The 23,490-nt window shown below is 42.5% G+C and overlaps 1 protein-coding gene across 3 annotated transcripts; it reads left to right on the top strand.

Moving 5' to 3' along the window:
* Window positions 1-12,977: 12,977 nt before the first annotated feature.
* On the top strand, window positions 12,978-19,919 carry LOC108669152. Of its 3 annotated transcripts, none has more exons than XM_018156450.2 (3): window positions 12,978-13,007; window positions 14,804-14,945; window positions 17,096-19,919. In XM_018156450.2, exon 3 carries the CDS (start codon window positions 17,105-17,107, stop codon window positions 19,799-19,801), a length of 2,697 nt encoding a protein of 898 aa, XP_018011939.1. In that variant the 5' UTR covers window positions 12,978-13,007; window positions 14,804-14,945; window positions 17,096-17,104; the 3' UTR covers window positions 19,802-19,919. The 3 variants fall into 3 exon arrangements, with proteins under 3 accessions (XP_018011939.1, XP_018011938.1, XP_018011940.1); XM_018156449.2 differs by lacking the exon at window positions 12,978-13,007 and adding an exon at window positions 14,198-14,288; XM_018156451.2 differs by lacking the exon at window positions 12,978-13,007 and adding an exon at window positions 14,198-14,288 and having other exon boundaries at window positions 14,804-14,972.
* The last annotated feature ends 3,571 nt before the right edge of the window (window positions 19,920-23,490 follow it).

Raw genomic sequence — 23,490 nt, 5'->3', positions numbered from 1 at the left:
GGGGTGCAACAGGGTGCTGTCGGTCGCCAATATGGCGAGGCACCAGACGGCGTGCCTGGTGTGGGACCCTGGGGAGGGGGCAAGTCCCTGATGGAATCGACGGCCCGGGAATGGGAATGGGGAAGCCAGTCCTGGGATGCTCCCTCTTTCATTCAAGAGCCTGTTTCAATGCATCAAGGAAAAGCCTGATCACCGGTATACTATCAGGTATATTCTGCATTCCTCGTAATTTATGGATTTATTTTAAAATGGATCACATGGGTCAATTGAGTAGGCTGGAATATATGTAGCATAGCGCCAATTATAGGGTTAAATATTGGTATACGAGGCAAAACACACTCACTGATGCTGACTTTCTTCAGAGCTTCTTATCTAGAAATCTACAAGGATCGGATCGTGGATCTTCTAGAAGGCAGCGGTAACATTCGTGACAAGAGAACGCTCATGGTGCTCGAAGACCCGCCGGGATATTTTCATATACCTGGCCTTAGCGCGAGCAACGATGAACAGGTATCCCGCTTCTCTACGTAATCATTTTTCACCTTCTTCCTTTTGAAGCATATTTTTAATTCTAGAATTTTTTTGTTCTCTTCAGTGTCTTTATGTTCATGTCTATCATACGTAGTAACTTAGAACCGCGAGCAAAGGAGGAAGCACGTGTATGTGATCCCAAATTTTTAACTCGTACTGTGCCGTTTCGGAGCTCTTTCCGCATTTATCTTTTCTGGACGTAAGACTGGACCGTGTCAGTGAATGACTGAATTGCAGTGAAGTTAGTAAAGGTAATGCAAATAGAGAGAACCCGCGTATAGTATAAATTTTTTTGCGTTGTAACACATCCATGCGACAACATTTCTTCTCGCTTCGAGTCACCGAAATGTGGAACAGCCTCCCTGATGGCTTCTTTGACGCTCCGGGTACGAATGCGTTCAAGAACAGACCAGACAAATCTATGCAGGAGCATATGTTCGGTATTGAATGCCTAGCACCTTACGGGCCTGGTAATAAGTCCAGCTGCAAACTCAAACAATCGTTAGTTATGAAAAGATATGGTCGAAAGGCCGATTATTATATCTGTGCATCAAGTCAAGCAAAATACTAGAATTGGCAACAGGCCATGGGCCTAATCCCCCAGTGTCGCCACATCTATTCAATAAAAATCTATTTAGGGTTGAATGTGCTCCATTTCTTTAATTTCCTTTTTATAAAGAGCTGTATCTGATAAGTTACATTTTTTAGATTTTTTCACTAATTGTATCAGACTTCACACAGCTGCTGCGTATAATGCACCGCGGTAACCGCAACAAACACGTGTCTTCCACCTGTATCAACGGACAAAGCTCTCGCGCCCACTCGATCTCCAGAATCGTGACTGTCTTTTCTTCGAGGAGTGTTTTCTCAATGAGTGGACTATGGTCGCGCTGTTGAGCCTTTCACATGTTTCAAGAATTTGTAGAATTTTTGCTTCTCTTCAGTTTATTTATTTCATTTGCATTACGTATTTAAAGACTGCTCGTTAACAATTTATTTCCTTGTAGTTTTATCTCTTTTTCTTGAACTCTTCATCGTGAGAGGACTTGTAAGATATAGTTTCCTTACAATGGTTATTTAGTTGCGGTTGTCTATATGCGCAGATAGTGCAGTCACACAAGGCTACTGATGGGTCAAGCAACAGCAGAGATGAGGCGTCAAAGGAAGGCGTGGCTGTGATTTCAAATCTTGTCCTGGTCGACATCGCGGGGTTGGAAAACCCCTCACAGACCGGCACAGAATCGAGCGCGTCAGAGAGGGCGGTTTGCGGTTATATCGAGAATAGCCTTTATGAGCCCTGCGATGTGATCTTTCAGTATTCTGATTGGCAAGAGTGAGTCATCACTACAGTTAGTTTAGTGACCCTATGATTACTAGCGCTTCAGCTGCTAAGCTATCTCGCGCCGAAGTCATCACTACAGCAATAACTTCAATTGATAGATGTAATTTTTTTATAATTCATCATGGTAAGGTGATCCACAAATTTGGACTCTATACGATGATGATGATAATAATAAAAGTGGTTTCAGCGTTTAGTAGGCCGTAGGCCTGTCGCCGATTCTTAACCTGGCAGAAAATTCACAGCATTTTGCGGTCCTGATCTCGCCACTCACTGCTACAATTCTGCTGTGCTTAACCGCCCGGCCTCCTTGCCGACTCTGACCAGATACTGGCGCACAGAGCTGGTCCGAACCCGGGGATCAGACCCGTCTGGAGCTTAGAATCGAAGAGCTCATAGAGCGTGTGACTACGTAACAACAAAAAATTGCGGATTTGGAAGAACAGCTTCGAAGCCATGCAACCGCCCCAGCTATTCCTCGCATCATCTTCAATGATGACGTTGTAACGCAAGATGACATTAGCTTGGCATCGAAGGGGATCCGGGATGTATCCCCAAACCGACTGGCGTTGGAGAAACCGAGATGCTCCCGGGATAGATCCCGAAAGCGGCTTGCGGCGGAGTTTCGGAGACGCTCCCGAACTCCTCATGAGTTCTCGTATATAGTTAGTTATAGTCCTTTTTTGTTCGCTGACTTGGCCGTATTTCAGGCCATCTGGCAACCCTTAGTTATATTCCACTACGTCCTGGAGGAATGCATTTCGTAATACGCATATGTACCACTTCGGAGTCAAAGTGGCGAAAGTGCCCTTGTCATTTTAGCGACCTTCCCAGGGGGTGGGGCAATTTTGACTAATCTCGCATGGTTACACACATGATAAGAATCTTGCATTGTTTTAATAAAGCCCTAAAGCAACCTATTTTTGCTTTTAATAGTTTAGTTATTAGAGTATTAGTAATCTAAAGACGGAAGTCAGGCAAGAAACTCGATTCTGGGATTGTGCGGATATTTGAAGCGAGGAATACCGGAGGCTCACGTTGATCAAGGAAAACCTTGGCTGCTCGGCTAAATCACGTTGATCAAGGAAAACCTTGGCTGCTCGGCTAAATTTTGTCTGCTTAAATTTTTACGAAACGCGCGATATTTGGACATGCAAGACTGACGATAAGTTTGAGCGTGTGGACGGGGCTTTAGATTGGGGTTATTTAATCAAGCGATAAACTTGAGGTTCCAAAAATGGCGGGAAAGCTCTAGTCGCGCCGTTCTGAAGGTAATCTATATAATCCACGCCTACGCTGGAGGAAGTTCTAACTTCAAAGGTGGATCTTAATACAGTAAATTTGCAGTAAGCCAGAAAATACCAGATTTAGGCAAATATACCAGATCTAAAATATTCATACCAGACACCTGAAAATACCAGATTTGTGAAATCTGGTACAGAAATATACCATCTAGAAACGCTGGTGAATGGTCCAATGGACTTTGAAGTGTCATGGGGGAAGAACTCTTTCACTTCCAGAATTTATTGATAATTTTGAAACAAAGCGGATAATAAATATAATGCTGATTCTTATGGAGTATAAAAAAGACGTACAGACTCGAGTTGTTGAAGGTGATCACACTATCCATCTTCACAGACCTCACTCGACGGCTTCTAACGACTCACTGGCGGGCGCGAACGAGAAGATAGCGGCACCTTATACTCTCATCGTGTGTACAGGCTTACTAGCCGGATAGTCACCAAGCGACCGACACTAGCCAGATATACTAGCCGTCTGCACTATCCCTGTGTACAAGCACCTTAACGGCTAACGCTGGTGACCATATTGCAAACGTTGGGCAAATTCCAATTAAAATGATTTATTTGAGCTATGAGATAATCTATCTTTTATTTTAAAAATTAACGACGAGTATTCTAATGAAAAAATTATGTTTTTTAGTCCCATTCGCATAAGTTCTGCCAAAATCACTTAGAATTATTCCATACAGTAGATTTACATCCACTTTGCTTTACACTAAATTGGACAATAGATTGAACGGTTTATTCAAAATTCAAACCGTTTTAGTTCAAAGCAATACATATATTCCGTACTGTTCTGTTTTATAACTTATGCAGTATAGAAAACATGGCAGTTATTCCCTACACAATAGCAGGACGGAGCATCCCGCGGCGTCCATTGCTTATGACTTTATGATGAGTTTAGGACTTCTTAGTCCACGGTCATGCTGATGCGCAGCCTTCGTCGCACTCCGTCTCCGAGTCGTCGCTAGGCAGGTACCCCGCCCTCGGGTCCCGGATGTAACGTTGGACGCGTTCCGTTTATTTGTCCTTCTTTGGGCCAGCGAGACAAGATGCTGTTGCGTGTCAATTGCTGAGGATAGTTTCCCATTACTGGACAATCCGGGATCTTTCTCAACCATTTGTCCAGTCGTCTATTGAATGTTGCAAGGAGTGAACTCCCCTCCTCTCAGCGCTTTCGGCTAGGCATTAAAGAGCCTCGGTCCCACCACGGACAGAGATTCCTCACGAAGAGTCTGTACTCTAGCCGCGGCTCGGTTATTAAATGGGGGAACCCTGCACAGTCTCACCCTCCTTTTGTTGTAATGTGTTACTATTCTGGAGGTCTCACTCTTAAAGTTTGGAGCCAGTCCGGTTATCATCTTCCAAGTGTTCAGTATGATATACCTTTCTTTTCTCCTCTCCAGTGAGTACAGTCCCAGGTGTTTCAGCCTTTCCCAGTAGTTCAGGTTCAGCTCCCTCATGCCGCTGATCCTGTACGTGAAGGTCCTTCGCACTGCCTCCAGTTTCCGCACCGCACGTCCGCACCTGCCTTGAGTGGCGACCAAAGTTGGCAGGAATACTCAAGATTGAGGAACACGAGGGCTCTGAAGACTGAAGAGTGTAATCATTGGTGCTACTTCTCTCGTCCGAAATGTCTGCCATATCCACCCTATCCGTTGCCGTCTGCGCGCGACTATTTCCTCGATGTGGGCATCGAACGTGGCTTCGGTACTCATCAATACTCCGAGATCTCGAAGTAGTTGCTTTTCCTCGATTTCTGTGCCGCCTGATGACAAGTAGCGATGTGGCATCCCGATTCCCGATCTCTGTGCGGACTCTGTATCCCATTACTTCTAACTTGGTGCCGTTTAACTGCATATTGTTCACTAATGCCCAATCGTAGATTGATGACAAGCCTTCCTGTAACCTCTCGCAGTCACTTTTCTTCAGAAAGTCGAGCGCACATTTTGACTTGGACGCATACTGCCAGCCATGGACGATGATGGGAGCATGGCTTGGGCACGGCAAACTTGCTTCTGCATGCCCACAACACTTGTGGGTGGTCAAACCTTGGCTCTGGCCAGGCATTCGACCTCTGGGCTATTCGCTTCAGAATGTGGTTGCGTAAAGCTCCTAATGTTTAGAGCAAGATGATGTCACGGGCTGGTTACCGACGGATGGCTTAATCCACGGCTGATTGGTGGTCATCCGGAAATATGCTAGGCGTTCCTTTCAAGGCTGATTGGTGCACAAATTTGGTGGTGCACGGCTGCATACCCACTGTAATGACTGCCTATGTGAAGGGTGCCTCTATTTGCCTCCACCAGATAAGCAGTTTTTCCCTTGCCTCCTTCTGAGCCCTGCCCATAAGAGAGACATCTTGTTAGCTTATTTGCATCAAATACTGTTTGCAGTAGCCACATTTGGCTGAGAGAGGCTCCAGCCTCCAGGTTGCGCCGCCCAGGCTGGACCCTCACATAGAGTCTGGTTTCTCGTATGTGGCTCCAGGTAGGGCATCCTCTAGTTACTAACTTGGGTAATTTGGCCTAGCTACGGTATATTAATGGCATCTTCTGTTTAGTATGAACTAGTCACTAGCATCTCCTGATAATATTGAATGATGTTTTATTTTGAAACATGTTGTCCCTTGATCTACCCTCTGCAAATTATTTCCCTGAACATGATATTGACATATAATTCCCCAATTTTATGAGCTGTAGCTGATCAATTGACACAATGTTTACGATGCTTTAAGCTAATGACATTCTTCATGTGCACACAGATACAGTTGCTGGGACTGCTGCAGTCTCTGAATTGTGGAGCAGTCGTGGCTCGTGAGACTGGTGGGACTGCTGTAACAACTGAATCCCCCTGCAGACATGGAGCTACATGGATGGGTCTCCAAAGCTCCAGTAATCATCAAACAAGAAGAAGAAGAACTCCACTTTTCACCCTCGCTTCTCTCGATTTCGTGTTTCCAATTGCGACAGCTTGTACTCTATCTGTAAGGTAGTTGTGGATCCACTTCAACAGGCTTCCTCCAACCCCAAACAGCCTCAGTTTTCTAAAGAGCACCCCATGATAAATTTTGTCAAAGCTTTAGCAAAGTCTATGTACTATACCACGTCCACGGCAGCTCCCTCCAGCCTTGAGGCCCTCAGGTATAATTTCCTCTGTTACCGAGGCTTTCCAGAGCATTGTGAGCGGAGCCTTCAGTGCTCCGACACACTTCTTCAACAGCACTGTCGGAATCCCATCGGGTCCTGGCGCTGAAAACGTTGCCAGATGTCTTCTGGCCCAAACTCAATGTTCTCCAACCCTCTTCCGCCTGGCAGCTCCTGGAGAACTTAAATTTCATTCTCTTCCCTTGAGTAGTGGGGGTTGAACACTGATTCAAACTGTGATCCCAGTAAGTCACACATGCCATGGTCATCTCCGACAATGACTTTGTTATTCTTAAGTGGGCCTTCTGTGTTTATTTAAGCCTTGGACTGAGCGTATTTGAAAAAATACTTTGGGGTTTTCTTTGATGACCTCAACCACTCGCTCTTCCACGACTTGTTCTTCCATCCTGTGCGAGTCCTAAAGCCTGAGTTCAAGTTCCTGTGCAAATCTATTAGCCTCTGTCTCCTCATTACACCAATGGATTCAGCTATTTGTTTATTTAATTAATCGCTTGCATTTTCTAATAAGTATTCGTCGGTCTCCCGGGATGCTGCGGACTTTAGGGCCTGTTTTTCTCAAAGTATGACACACACATACCTGTGTTAGTGACAGTGTCACAGCTGTTTTCTCTGGATTTCCTCAGCATTCATCTCGTAAAATTCAGCTCTCCAATAGATTTCGTCAATTTCATTCTAAAATTGCCACCCAAACTGTTCTTTGATTGTGGAAGTTAAGTCCTGTCAATCCCTTCTGGGTATAGACCGGGGCAGGGTTTCAATTTCAATGGTCGTTTCCACCATCACTAAGCGATGGTCAGACAGTGATGTTTCTTCAACCCGAACGTCAACCATCATTCTTTCATTATTAGTAAAGAAGAGGTTGAGGATATTGTGTTCTCTTGGCAGCAGCCGTACCTGCTGACTGAGCAAGTGTTCCGCAGTAAACTTCACAAGTTGGGCTTCTTTACTTGTGTCACGGTCATCGACCTCTAAAGGCCTGTTTACACTAAGGGCAACGACATGGGCGGTGAGGCACTTGCTGCAACGCCTCACCGCCCACAATCGTTCACTTATTTTCGTACACGGTAGCTCGAGACCGCACGCTTTGAAGATTAGATGCCAGTTAATAAGACGTCAGTGGCGATGGATATAACTGAATTTGAGCTCTGGGCCGTCGTTGAATTTCGACTTTTATACTCTTCAGGCATTCATGCTCTCTGCAAGGATCAATTAGCCTCTCTACTAGAGAGCGAGTCCAAACAAGTGTGGCGCTAGTTGCCATAGTGAAGGATCAGCGTATACAAACAACCTTGCTGGACCATGGACAGCCGTCCACTGAGTGCAGCGCTTGTGTTGCATGTGGCCATGCGCCTGTGAATCGCTAGCTCGTCAATCGATTTGTTGCCCACAAGAAGCGCACGTAAAGGTGCAGTTAGGCGCTTGACGCCCGTGTGTTGCTCCTAGTGTGAACGGGTCTTAAGCCGTCAGGACTTGTCCAACGGATTTGTGGGAGATTAAAGTCCCCCCAATTATCAGGCTGGGGGCTGGGTCACTGTCCCGCGAGTGAATTCCAGACACTCGTAGATGGTTCTATGAAACAACAGACTTCTTACTGTACTTCTTATATTTAGTCCATCTTCGCATGACGTGCTGCTTTTGCTACATGTCATTTAATCCTTTGTCCTAGTAACGGGGAAGCCCTGGACGCTTCCCGACCGCGAAAATTTTGAGAGTATCCCGGAACGCGCGTGTCTGTGTATGCGGATACTTGAAAAATTATTAATACAATACTAATGATGGGGGCGCAGCTGTGGGTAACAAAATTGACTCGTAAACAGGCCCTGGGCATAACGCCAACCATCAGCATGCAATAGCTACTTATAGCCTCCAGATCAATGAGCTGTGGGTAACTCCGGCTAACAGTAAATCCGCTGTGCACAGCACAGCCACTGCTTCACAGCGCCGGAGCCCAACTGGCCGCCCGTGGCCGGAGCACAACAGGCCCTACCGCAACAGGCGGCGCAGGTTCGGTTAGGTTAAGTTACGTTAGGAGTAGCTGTTGCGGTAGGGCCTGTTGTGCTCCGGCCTGTATGCGCTGCATCCTGTGACTGAATGGGTGGGCGCTTTGGTTGTGGTGGGCGCTTTGTGTCAAAAGCCGTGAAGATGCCCGGCTGCCTTACGCTCGGGAAGGTATATGAATCGCACTGTGGACTTGGGCTATGCTGACCTCTAGCTATCCACCCCTAATGATAATACTGGGATTTATCCCGGCACACTCCCCGCCCAAGAATTCAGTACGGTAGAAGGGACATGCAGGAGGATCATTCGCCGCTCATCAGTAGGACGAGCTTGGTGATAGGGCGTAGGAAGGATTGGAAGTTTCCAGGGTTGCCAACGCGAATTGTGGCTGTTTGTACTCAACCGTCGGTGCTGGGCTTTGTCTAGGACCACCCGATCGATTGGCCAGTGATTTATTTTCGTCACTAAATTTCTCACTAGCACGAATGCACGACGTCTCCAGTTTCAGGGAAGGCTTCTGATGTATCCCCTTTCTTCGTGGCTGGAGATTTTGGATGTATTCTTTGCGCCATCTACATCTTTTTCCGTAGGCGAGATTCTCACGTTCGATGTAATCTTCTAACATTGCGGAATTCGGGCAAGATTTCAGTGTGAGTAGCATAGTTGGAGACAGCGGAAATGGGTCATTCGGATCCTCACTGATGTGGGTTGCCTGTCAAAGACCACCACTGCCCTGGATTTAATGGACCATCATGATTCCTGCCTTTCAGAACGCAGCCTTCAACACTTAAAGCCGTCCGTATCTAGGCCGTGGGTCGAACCAGCCCTCGGTCGGGTGGATAGCTACTAGGCAAATGGCAATGAAGAAGAGGGTGGTTGGGTAACTAAACTAACTGTAACTTGGGTTTTGATTTGAGTAAGATTTTACAGCAACCTTCCTTCCCTAATTGATTAATGGTCATGTCTAGTGGGATTGTAGTAAAGACTGCGAGCTCAGATTAGGTAAAGGTCAGCATAGCCCATTGCCCAAGTCCACAGTGCAATCACTGCAATTCATATACCTTCCCAAGCGTAATGCAGCCGGGCCCGGGCAAGCGGGCATCTTCATGGCTTTTGACACAAAGCGCCCACCAGTCACCACAAGTTCACAACAGTGCCGTTCAGTCACAGGCCGGAGCACAACTGGCCGGAGTGCAACAGGCTACTCCTAACATAACCTAATCTGTGAGGCTGCGCCTCTGTTGGGCCTGTTGTGGTGATTAGTATAGAAATTAATAGTATCTCAAAATTGTTAATATATGTAGAAGAACCGTTGAAGACTGATGGAAGCCGACGGTTTAAAATTCAAAACAAAGCAGGGGTAGGACGCCTCACGTAGGCGGGTAGCGAACGGGACTATAAAAGAAGCGGAGTAGAAGAAGAGGCAGCGCAGTGATGGTCAGCCGGCGTGCTGGAAGGAAGTCTCGTGTCTCGTGCATTCTGTGAGGAAGTCTCGTGTCTCGTGCATTCTGTGAGGAAGTCTCGTGTTGGAGACTCTCCAGTGTGATCGATAGAGTGAAGTGTAAAGGACAGTATTCCGGTGAAGTCTCATCTTATTGGGTAGGACATCAGAGAAGAATTTAGTACGCCTTCAGGGAATTAGCTACGAGAAGAAGATTGAACGACGAATTGGTATCACCACGCACGCCCCATCACGTTTCGAGAATTTGTAATCATCGACGAACGTCCAGCACAGAAGAGACTATTTCTAGTCGTAGCCATCAGCGAACGTCCTGCACCGAAGAAACCGATTTCATCCCCGTGATTTCGTCGACGGTCGAAGCAACGATAGTAAAGAATTCACGTAGCATCCTCACGTTTAACGCACATCGCCGTGCTTTAGGATCCATGGCGACGGCTCTTCGAAATTTCGCGAGTCTGTAAAGTGTACTGCACTCAACGGCATCAGCCAGACCGCCCTCAGCTTCGCCTTGGACGCTATCGCTTCCACAGACCTCGGGTGATGTACATCTGTGAAAAATTGAAATAGTATTCTCATGGTAGCTGCCTTTAGTTTTTCCCGCAGTGTTCGCCTCGAGTAATCATACTTGGCCTGTTAGGAGATAGTATCTAGCTCGAACGCCAGTCCTGTACTAGAGTAGGATTTTCTGTCTTTAAGTATATAAGTGTTGACATGCTTATTTGTATCTTTTCCCTTGTCAATTCGTAACTTAACTGCCAGCGTGAGAACCTTTCACGCGCCGACCCTCGTGCTAGAAACCTGACAGTATTTTAAAAATGTTTATTTAAAAACTCTATCGAGAGTTCCCTACGATTGATGAGATCAATACAGGTGTCGAAATAACTAGTTATCTTGAAATAACTATAAATCCTGTCGACGCAACCCCCTTATTCGATGAGTACAGTTTCGGTTGAAATCACTACATCAAGACTAAAAGAAAAGTTAGGAATAAAGTAGAAGTAGGAAGAAATTCTCTAATCAAGATCTCCTAACGACAAACATTCTCTAATCAGTGGTAGGCTGTGCGCCTCTGTGAAGCAGTGGCTGTGTTGTGCAAAGCAAATTTACTGTTAGCCGGAGTTACCCACAGTCCACCCATAGCTCATTGATCTGAGCCCTGAGACAATGTGTAGATATTGCATGCTGATGGTTGGCGTTAGGCCCAGGGCCTGTTTACGAGTCAATTTTGTTACCCACGGCTGCGCTTCCCCCTCAGTCAAAGGTCGAACGGCCACTTGTCAAATTACGTCACTTGTCAAAGGACGTCACTTGTCAATAAATTTTGGAAGAGAACTATGCTATCTGAAACCTTTATGTGAGGCCGGAGGAAGACAAAGCCGAGTTGTTCACGGGCCATTGCCAGCATCGCGGCTGTTGGCTGATTGGTGGATGTCCGGAGTACCGGAGCGGCGGAGAGATCCAAGGCGTTTGATTCAGGGCTTATTGGTGTACAAGACTAAGTACAAAATTGGTGGTGCATGGCTGTGTTCCCTGTTGCTTTGTGCCAGTAAACTTGGATTGAATTAACTGGAACTAAAACCAGGAAGCACGGCCACGAATGGTGAATGCTACATATGTTCTCAGCAAATGAGGGAAAAGCCACAGCAAAGATGAAAACTAGAAGGTTGAAAACATACTCTGATGACTATGGGGGCAAATCATGCATGTGCATTCATTGTTTTGCAATCACACATACAACATAATATATATAGCATTTCCAGCGTTTATAAGGCCGGAGGCCTGTCGCCGATTCTTAACAGCGCACAATATCCACAGCTTGTTGCGGTCTGAGACTCACAACTCACTGATTCAAATTCTGTTGTGCTTAACCACCCTGCCTCCTCACCAATTCTGACCAGAAACTGGCACACAGAGAAATGAGAATGATCGAACCCGCACCTCTCTGCGTCAATCTTGGTACTGTAACCACTGGGCCACTCTCAAGAAAAGAACAAGAATAGGCATATCCAGATCTATTCTTCAATTTTAAAGATACTTTACTATACTTAACACGTTGGCCGCAATGTGCGCTATATAGTTACACGCTCAACTCTCAAGAATCGCTGGAGACAACACCCAATATTTTCTGGATGCTCAGCTGTTGCTGACTTGCTGTTGACAAATCAGAAAATTTTCAGTTTCAAGGCAATAAGAAAATGATTTATTTTGTTTGTATGTAAAGTGATATACGTACTACATAGGAATAACTTTAGTCTTTCAGTTTCAATACCTAACATTTAAAATCCAAGTACAATAATTTCTAGTGAAGAATTTTATTCATATTTTCAGAAGCCAAGTCCATTTTGTGTTGTGGTTGGTGATTTCAATGTGCATTAAAATATAGGTACCTATAGTCCTATATCATTATATTCGGGGCTCTTAACAAAATAGGACTGATCAATCTAGTTGACTGCTTGGCTGAATTACCTAACCTGAATTACCTAACCCCCCATTCCCTCCCAACCTACTTTTATGTTCATGTAAGCATTTTCTCTATTATGGACCTTTGTTATGTCACTCACTTACTAGTCACTTTTGTGTCCAGAGATTTGGTACTGGGGTGCCCACTCACTGCCCAGTACCTCATGACAGTGTGATGCTGAAAAAAAAGATGGGTAGTGATCATAAGCCAGTGCTCATTACTCTTAATAATTTTCATTAAATAGCAACTTTCAGAGTAAACCCAAGGTGGATTTTTAACCACAATACCTTGGGGACTTGAAAGGGTGTCCTAGGCCGGGTAGGCCCTGCTTAGATTAATGGAAACATTGACATCTTTTACATCAACACTGACTGAAACTGCAGAAGCGTGTTCAAAAGAACCTGATAACTAATATGTTCAAAATGCCCAAAGCCATGATGAAATGATCCAGTGCTGGATAGTCAAACAAAGATGCACTACATTAACATTTAACAAAGTTATGAATTACCCCCACACTAATCAATAGCACTCCAGAGCACAGAAGCTCTGGTGAAATGATGAATTAAGAAAGCAAAAAAGGAGTGCTTTAATGACTTGGTCTCTGGCATTTCCTATTTTACTCCCATGACCAAGCCACCAACTACCAAGGTATGGAGGAGAATTGGTAAACTATCAAAAAAGGGGAGCAGTCCATTACTTCACTCTTCACTCATAGGTGATGCCAGCCTGAGGGCTTCTCACCCTGCTGGTGAGCCTTATATAACATAACATAGTGATCTCGGCACTGCAGTGTAGGCCTGATGTGGCCTGTCGCCGATTCTTTTCCTTTTTGTGCCTTGTTCATAGAAGATCTAATATTGTTTCATTTGACCGGATATTTTCATGACTGACGTCAGACTGACGTAAATTCTCAGGGCAGTGAGTGAGGAGCATCCATCAGCATATAATGTTTTTTTTTTAGATATGACAAGGCACAAAGGTATACTAAAAATATCTTCTGCTCAGTCTGCTGGCCATGAAATGGTCCATAATGCAAGGTTGCAGCACCTCCAAACAGACTATGAAGTTTGGCTCCTGGGTTGCTCAATCACAGCTCTTCATGCATGGAGATTTACCATCCTTGTAAAGACAAGCCACCATACAAGTCCCCTATTGACCTATCATCTTACTACCCAATTTTACTCATGCTATGTATTACCAAACTAATAGAGGGCCTTGTTAATTAACTCACAGTTGATATACTTTCTGGAAACCATAGTCTTAGTTCCACACAGAAGGGGTCTGGGGTTTAATGCTTCATCTTGGTGCTCTAGACCAGGTTGCAAGACTGGAAATGAGCATGTAGGTACCCGGTACCTTACTTATGGAGAAGGCAATTATCTGATGCTGTGTTTTCTAACCTCTCCACTGTAAATGACTTTCAATAGCACCTGGGACTGCTATACATTGCTTGAGTGGGATTTCACTATTAACCCAGCCAAAACTGAGTGTATCACCTTTACACGGTGTAAGTTCAGGCTCTCATTATTGTTTAATTAGGCTTAATGGCTAGCAATGCAAGTTTGATTTATGGTGTAATGTAACTCCTTTTCAAGCTTTAGTGTTTTAAAAAAAGAAAAAATCAGCTAGCAGAGGGAAAAGTTTTAAGCTACTTTTTGATGCTGCTTGTTCAGCCAATAAAGATTTGTGCAATTCTTTCAGCTAGCCCTATCATAATCATAATGGATCAATTTGTTTGCATTTGTTTTATGGTTTGTTTTTCTTAATGCAATAACCCATGTGTCATCTTTTTAGTGCGTTTTCTCATTTATGGAAAAAATGCACTATTGTGCTTGCCATGTCCATCTGTCTGTCTGTCTGTGACTTCACGTTTTTGTTGACGAGAAAATCCGCTCTCAGTCACTGACTGCAGTGAGTACTGAGTTATATTTTTTCTCCTTAGTGTTTTCACAGAGAACTTGCAATGTGTTGTTAATTGTTATTACAATGGCCTATTAGCATTCTGAAGCATTTCACTAGGGTTGACCTGGTGAGTCTACCTAGCAGCCAAACATCTTTCATAGCTGTAAGCTCTAGCAGTCAAACTTCTTTTATAGCTGTGAGTTCTAGCAGCCAAACATCTTTATAGATAGATATTTAAGCTCTAGTAGCCAAACATCCTGTATACGGTAGCTGTGAGCTCTAGCAGCCAAACATCTTGTATAGCTGTGAGCTTTAGCAGCCAAACATCTTTTATAGCTGTGAGCTCTAGCAGCCAAATATCTTGTACAGCTATGAGCTCTAGCAGCCAAATATCTTGTATAGCTGTGAGCTCTAGCAGCCAAACATCTTGTATAGCTGTGAGCTCTAGCAGCCAAACATCTTTTATAGCTGTGAGCTCTAGAAGCTAAACATTAAAAAAGTTTTACTCTATTATATACATACAGGTTTTTTATTTAACCTGGTTTATCTGTCCCATCAATTTATTTAAGACTAACCATGGGTTTTTATGACCCAAAATATCCCGTTTTTATTGTCGTACATTAACAATCCTCTTGTTCACAGACTTACAAGTGGTACCTTTGGGAAGAGATGCTTTGCGATCTGCTTCTTGCCATCTTCATCCAATGGTTGCTGTCTGTGAACGTCCTGCAAGCAGAACTGGAGCAAATTTGCAGGCTTTGATTGGCTCTCCAACGGCTGCACGGTACTTTTGATGTGCTTGGGATGATTAGTAGCTGTTGATTTTTGTTGATGATCCTTACATAAGATTGTCTGTTGTGATTCAGGTCAGGAGTACTTAGTTCTTGATTGTGGGTCTCAAGCATTTCTTTTCATTCATGAGTATCATTGTTTTACAAACCATAAAAAGGTAGTTTGTTTTAATGTATTTCTATTGTGTATCCTGATGATGACACATTTCAGTACATATCTCAAATGAGCTTCATTCAACTCACTAATGAAACCCATGAGGCCTGTCATTTGCTTTGAAGATTCTAATGCCAAAATGTATTTGTACCTGTTATTATGTGCATGATTGTATATCTGCTCTTGTATAAGAATGTACCAGTAGGTATCATTGAAATGTGTAAAAAAGAAAAATCAGGTCTAAAAATAACCCCACTAAACAAAATTAGAGTGTAAAAAGTTGCTTCAGAGAAGAAATTTTCTCTCCTACTGCTTGCTACTTCTTGCATAGGTATGAAGGAGAGCTAGGAATTGTAAACTGTAAAAATTATGAGCCACTGGAATAACAAATCTATTTGAAATGACGGATGTAATCTGGTATTGATTATAAGTATTCAATTTTGTAATCATTTAATTGAAACCTGTTGTTCTAAAAATGGTTGCATTACTTAACTGTACATTATCTTAGAATGTATTATTGCTATACTGAATTCTATCATGATTCAGTTTATAAGGCTGTGAATTTCAAACTGCCAATTTTACATATAAGAATAAGATTTTTCATTCAGTTGGTTATCACTCCTGGTATATGTCTTTTCAACATTTACTTCTACTTTTTAATTGAAGATATCGACATTAATTGCACGTTGTCCTGACGATTAATGTAGTCTTGTTACCATAACCCCACTAAACAAAACTAGAGCGTAAAAAGTTGCTTCAGAGAAGGAATTTTCTCTCCTGCTGCTTGCTACTTAGCTCTATTTTATGTTATGGATTGCATGTTAGTGGCCAGCATTGCGCAAGTATGCTACTGAGTAGAGTAGCCTTTGAAGTTAAGGGTTTAGAACCATTGGCGCCGTAAACCCTCAGCCCACTACTCCAGTCAGTATACCATAGTCTTCATGGAGGCTAAACCCCAGCGTGCGTCCACCTCCACACCTAATCCGACTCTCTACCGAAACCGGACCTAACCTAACCTAACCTAACCTCATTGGCTGCAGCTTGGTGGAGAAGAGGGTGCAAGTGTGGAGGTATGTGTATGCAGGGGTACAGCTTGCATGAAGACTCTACTGACTTGGATCGTAGTTGCGGACATGAAATGCCAAAATGTGTTTTGCGGCAGCGTAGCTCTGAAGCAAAGTGTAGCTGTGCTTGTTTAGACTACTATAGTCTGCATGTTTAGACTGCTATATATTCAACTCTAGTTGAATTTGTGGCTACCGGCTGCGTACTCGTGTGAAGCAAACATTGTTTTTGAATCAAAACCTACTCGAAATATACCATATGTCTAGTGTATGTATGCAGGCCAATATATAGCAATGTAACTAACTATCCAGATCCCAACGATACTAATTTCCCTAATTTCCGAATCTTACATTTCATTGTAAAAAAATTTGAAAAGTTGCATTTCAATAAATCGTCCACAACGCCATTATCTTCAAACTTCGATAGGTAGTATTCTTGGGGCACGTTCTAATTTAAAAATAATTTGCTGCATAATAAATACTTACTGCTTTACCCATTGAATATCATTTGTCTTTTGAAATCTCGATGTACGACTCCTAGAATTGAGTTATTTTCTTTTTTAATATACGATTGGCCCCAGTGTATAACCATGTAACTTATTGTTAGTTAATAGACATCCGAGCCTCGAAGCATCTCGAATTTTTAGTTTACTTTATTTGTTTGAAACAAGAGGGAAAACAAACTTAGTTGATGGATAATCAATGCTCATTTAATTTATTGTTCTGCAAAAACGCTTACGTACGACTCGGGAGTATATGCTTTCTTTTCATGACGTGAGAGAGGCAACAGCAACAACTAAATCCTATTTGCAAATGCAGTTAATACTTTCACCAACCTGGTGCTTTCAAATTAATTCTGCTAACGGATATCTCTGCACATGTAGGTATTCTTATTTTAATTTATAATGTTTTATTTCTGTCACAGAGCATCATCATGGCACTTCTGGGGCCCACGGTATCGAATTTGAAGGAAATATCTGCGTCGACTTCCACTGCTGCTGCAATGAAATCTCTGCTGCCTTCAGATTTAAAAAAGTACGTGCTTGCGAGCACATCTTCGCTCGGAGGAAATAGCCATGCGTTGTCCCATAAGCCGAGAGCGAAGGGCTTCTATAATAATGCAACGAGGAGTAGTTTAAAAAGGCTAGGCAGTCGCCCGTTGCTTTTTGATCGGGATAACTTCCGCGGTGTCTCGAGCGCAGTCAAATCTCGGACGGACCTTGCAGCACAGCCTGGTCCTGTGCAGGATCAAGTTAAAAGAAAGCGGCAAAGGGTAAAGAAACGATGGAAAACCGGATATAAAAAGAAAGAAACTATCTCAAAAGAATTACAAACTAATGTTATAACTTCCCAGAAAGCCGTCGTTAGTAACTGTCCTACAGGGAAAAATACCTCTACTGTTGTATCCAATCATCTTAAGGAAATAGCGAGAACATCTTCATATCAGACATCACGATTTACTGATACTCATTTACAAGCTGGAGCTTCAACTTATACGTGTCTCTCTGAAAATTCTAGGCCAAATTTAGAATCCATTCCTTCTGAACTCGGTATCTGTATCTCACATGATCAAAATAAATTGAAGTTTTCTCAACAAATTCAAGCAATGTTTCCAAAATTAAACTTACCTGCGAGTGCCAGTAGCATCGCCAAAGAAGAGACCTCTGCTATTCCTTCTATTTTCGAGTGCGTTTGCAGTCAACCCTCACTGATCAAAACTCATCTCGGTCCCTGCAAACCTCAGGTTTCCACACATCTGGAAAACCTTGTTCCTGTTCAACTTGAAGTAGACATCGACACAGAGCCTGCATCTCCTGGATCTTGTACTTCTAGGGCGAGCTATACGTCATCCTCTTCTTCTTCTTGCTCTAAAAATTTTCAAGTAATAAATTTGGAGGAAAACTCTGTGTGTAGTACAAGATCTCAACCAAATGATGAACTTGCTAGAGTTTCTAACTCGGTCGCTGGAAATTGCAATCGTTTTCTTAGGCAGGAAACTGCACCTGAAGAAGCGGCACTCGCTGATGTCACTGCCGAAGATTCATCATCAGCCGCGCCTTCTACTTGCTCACCAAATCCTATTTCCCAGCTTCCTTGTCGAGCACAGAAGCGGAAACGAAAGTGGACCAAATTTTTGGCTAAGACAAAACAGCTCAAACTTTCTCCTGTAAACGTAACGTCTGTTAGTAGTGATGGCTATGAGAAAGTTGTCGAACGTTGCACAGAGCCAATCTCTGTTCCTCATAATGAAAGTGAAAATGTCGAATTACTTCAGATGTCCGAGTTGTTTCAAGAGACCTCACCGGGCGAGATCTGTTCGCATGAACCGAGCTACGGATCAGATCCATGCATTGGGTGCAACGCCAGTTCAGGAGCAGTCATACCGGTGTCTTTACCTACTCAGTCATCGCTATCTTCTTCGTCTTCTTCTTATGCTTCAGCCTCGTCATCGTTCCACTGCTCGAGGAAAGTCCCGTCTTCTCATTCATCGTCAGATTCGGTGTCATGTCCCGTAAGAAATTTAAGGTCTTCAGTTAAAGCAAAGGAAATATCGCTTAATTCAGTTATCAGCCCGACTGAAACGACTGGGAACTCCAGTTTTAGGTTGCATGCCGACTCGGCTGTACCGGCTGACGTGAATAAATCAGCTGATAGCCCGAATAGCGAAATTGTCGTGAAGAAAATTCAGTCTCCTTCCGCTTACTGGGATCGAAGAGCCGTAAATACCGCTGATGATGCTGCTGCAAGTTTTTACTCTGCATGTGGCCATATGGAAGAACCTGAACATGCGCCTTCTAAGCACGGCCCAATGACGCCTGAAACTTTTGATGTTTTGCGACGTGGTTGTAACTCCTACCTGAAGAAAAACGTCTCTTTTGATAGCAAGTTGTCCCGCGTTCGTCGTAAACGAGTTTTGAGAAGCGATGCTGCGTCCATAGATGCATCTGCGATGACTGGAGAGTATGTCTCTTGTCTCTCAGCAGGATCGTTTCTTGACAACGTAAATTTTGTAACTGCCAACAGTCAGATCAACCTATCTTCTTCATCATGTACTTATGGAACAGACTCCTCCGGACGAAATGAATCTGGAGACAAGAATTTAAAAGAAAGTCGCAAGCGGCGACGAAGACAACGATCACCTGGTTCGTTTTCTGAAGCCGGGACTAGTGGCGACAGGCCAAAGAAAAAACGAAATAAAAGCAGTTTATGCAAAAAATCTGGTGCCAGCAACGGAGTTCCAAGGCATAATGTAGGTAATCAGGAACTGGTTGATGAAGCCTCCGTAAAAATCGCTGCTTGCGTAGAAAAATACTCATCTATGACTCCCTACGTTGGAAGTGATTTGGTTCCTAGGGAAAATATGGCTCCGCATGACAACGTAGATCGTGATCATAATTTGTTGCCTTTGACTCAATTTAACGTTTTTAGGGAAGAAAGCGTTTATAGAAATGCAAACGAAGTGCCAGTGAGTATGAAAAATTTTGCGCCTGAAGGATTAAGCGGATTAGAAACTGCGGATTCAAATGATGAATATGATTGCTACAATTTGGTTGAATTTGCAAAATGTCATAAGTTATTGTTTTCTTCGTCACGATTTAATATTTCGTCAGGATTTAATTGTTCATATTAGAACGTTTGATTAATGGAGACCAATAGTACACATACCATAGCTATATATGTTAATAATGTATATGGGTACCGTCAAACGGGGTAATAAGGGACGGTTTTGAGAGTTTTTTGTTAATAACTTCTTACCAGGAAACATTTCATAAACAAGTTTGGGCTCGTTTTAAAGGTCTTTGCGAGGGCTATTGTAGGGCATCTCAAAAAAATTCCATATGCTATTAGTAAGGTGCTAGACGCAATATAAAAGGCTCCAGAATTAATCTGTAAATGGTGTAATAAGGGACACTTGAAATAAAATTAAAATTTTTTAATGTGGCAAATTTTTTATCTGCTACAGACCTTAGCAGAGGTTATTTTCCAAAATCTCACTTTTCACACTTTTTTTCAGGGATTTTTTAGAGGTAATAAATGTAAGATTTCTCAACTTGCTTTATGCCGCATAGATAGTAAAAATGTTGAACTTTATGCCACTATTTTCAGTTTTGCAATATTTTGATTAGTTTAGCTGCCACAAAATTTCTACAAAATGTTGGAGGACTGTCCCATATTACCCCTATCGTCCCTTATTACCCCGTTTAACGGTAGCCGTTGTGTGTCCGTTTCTAGTTCTGTCGATTCTTACTGTTACTTTCATCGTCTGCAACTTGTTATGAACTTAAGAAGGATGTAGTTAAATCTGAATACCGTTCAGTACTTATGATGCTTATCACTAGGACTGAAGGGTTTAGTATTCGCCTGGAGCGTTTTACTGCACGCCCCACCTGAGGACTCGCTTTGTTTGACTATCATTCTCAGCTGTGGGGTTAATTTGTTGTGTACGGATTTTATGCCCTTCCGTTCTTCATTATTGTGATACTAACGAGGTTCTATTTACGCCTGTTGCAGCGCGATGGCCATTTGATATCTCCCATTCTCTGTAGGTGATGGACAATTTCTTAACAATGACATGGATATTACTTAAGACATTTAACATTGGTGAAACTCGCAAATATTTTATTTTGTGCCTTCCGGATATATATTTTTTCTTTTTGATATCTTAGTAAACCGTTATTCATTTTTCCGCTATAACTGCTATTGTCACTGAAAAATACGTCCTGTTTTACTTCATTTTCGATTGTACGATGGATAATTTCTACTTAAGGTGGTCGTTTCAGTAATATTGACAACATTGATAGTTGTTTTTTTCCCCGCAGTGGCGCGAAATTAGCGTGCGTTTCTATTCGAATTTTCGAAACACCGCCTGGTGATCTCGAAACATCTGCCATATGTAATTGTCGCAAGCTTATTCACAGAGAATTGTACTGTGCAGATCTTCCTCGCATGTCATCTGTGATCCGCATGTCAATTGTATTTGTCAATTAATTGCATATAATTGAAAAATAATTAATTGCATATATAATTGCCGAGGTTGGCCGCATAATATATAATAAACTGCACTGCAAACGTTGGTTAACTCCTACATTCAAAAGAGTCCTAAAGGTTCTGAAGCATATATCATATTCATCAAGGGAATAAAAGCTGATCTACGATCGACCCAATCGTTACGGTGCTGTTATATATTTCTTATCTCATTAAATGACAGAATTGTATAGCTTTTCATTACAGCCTCAGGTTTTCGCAGACATCGGTCCAGTATCCAGATATCCTTCTAGCACCGTATTTGTCTGGAGCATCTTGGCGCTTGTCAATACCTACCTAATGACCAGTCAACTTGGATAAATTATCACTATTTTGTAACAGCTCAAGTCACAAAGAATAATCCGTATCTATCGTTACTATAAAAGATTCCCAAAGACTCTTTGATGAATTAGGCTGATGCGATACGGTATATCAGGTTTGTTGATAGTAAGCTTCATTTCTAAATGCATGGAGATTAAACTGGTTAGCATGGTTAGTGAGACGGTGATGGACGATATAAAGCAAGTGCTAGTAGAAAAACATGAAGAAAAATGTCGGTTTAAGACAGTGCTCATCGAATCATAGGAACTGGGTAAATTATCGCGATATTAAAAGACGAAACGATTGCTGTGTGTGTACCAAGGAAAGCTAGTGCCTGGTCTGACGGGTGGGCTGTGAGTGCACTCAGGGCAGCTGGTCTGTCGACGCTACATCTTGGAAAGCAACTAACTACGTCCTTAACACGTTGACTACAATTGCTTCATCTTGTACTATTATTTCATTTTTTGTACTGTTTTTATACAGGGTTGTCAGACGGTCACTTTTTCCAGACCAATTCCGTGATTTAGTTTTTCTCAATTGCGTTGGCCGGCTAAAATTTATGATAGGGGTACTTCCTAATTAAATTTTAAATACTGCTAAAAGAAAATTAATGGAATTTTTATAGTGAAACCTACAAATAAACTAGTATATTTTGAGTTATCGGCCTTTTTTGTTCTCGGATTTGGCCAATTTTAGGCAACCTGAATTATGTACCACAACGTCCTGGAGAAATACATTTCGTGGTACGCATATGTACCATAACGTAGTCAACGTGTTAATATTCTGTAATACTAAAAAGTCAAAATTATTGTAGCGAATTAGATGTTAACTAATTTACTTTCAATTAATATACTGGACTTATGTAGGATGAGAATTTTTACACTTGGAACAGGGGACGCATGATGTCGATATGACAATAGCAACGTCTTAGCTAGCTCTTGGTTGAGTACTGTGATAAGCAGGCGTAATAAGTATTGTTTGATTACCCTTCACGTGCCTGTTGTGGCATTTATTATTAACTCGTGACTAATTCTTAAGAAAGTTGCATGCACTTTGATACCGTCGCAGGCGAACAATGATTTAATTATATAATGTTTAGGGACTCAATCCTGAGCAATCTTCACGACATGCAGTCATTGTTTTTGCGTTGCTGGTTACAACCTCTGAAAATTTACTAAAACACACTTAACACAGATGTGAAAACTATATATTCATGCTGCAGGGCTGTGAACACGAAAAAATCTAATAAAGTTACCGTTTTGATGTGCTGACTTCGATTCTAGATACCAAAACAACGTAATATAACACCAAATACAAAGATCTTTACTTATATGTGCCAGTAGGAAATATGTGCCCACTGAGGTGCCCACCCACTGTGATGCAGCAGATAATTTCTGATCAGGGGATGAATTCATTCACTAAGGATTTTTCAGAGTGCATGGAAATGTTTTCTGTTACTTTCGAAAGGGAATTAAAGAGGGTCTAACCCTCACAAAATATTTTTTATATTCATACTTCTTCCTGGAACACTGCTACGAGCACAATTGGTTCGTATGAATTTTTTGAGAAAATGACTTAAAAGGTGAAGTGAATCTCCTCTGTCCATTTACGAGCTACATAGAGAGACTCGTCATTCGTTTCGTAATGCAAATATCTAGACTTTGGAAGCCTTTTTCTAGCTTCGTTTTTATTTTTATAGAGGACTTGAAAGTCTTGGGACTCTTGATATATTTTTTATAGAGGACTGGAAAGTCTTGGGACTCTTTCTCCCCTACCCCCGATTTTCTTTGGCTTTTGCAATATTTAATTACAATACATCCATAGCAAGAAGAAAACTTTCATTCTCCTAAATTGTTGCCAGAGACTAAAGAACCCGACATAAGCATTCCATAGCGCCGGCAACAGCATTTTCTCACTTATGGAGAAAATGCACTATTGTGCTTGCCATGTCTGTCTGTCTGTCTATCTGTGTCT

Source organism: Hyalella azteca, unplaced genomic scaffold (assembly GCF_000764305.2).
Source record: "Hyalella azteca isolate HAZT.00-mixed unplaced genomic scaffold, Hazt_2.0.2 contig17848, whole genome shotgun sequence".
NCBI classification, from domain to species: domain Eukaryota; kingdom Metazoa; phylum Arthropoda; class Malacostraca; order Amphipoda; family Hyalellidae; genus Hyalella; species Hyalella azteca.
This window is presented reverse-complemented; position numbering and strand designations above follow the sequence as displayed.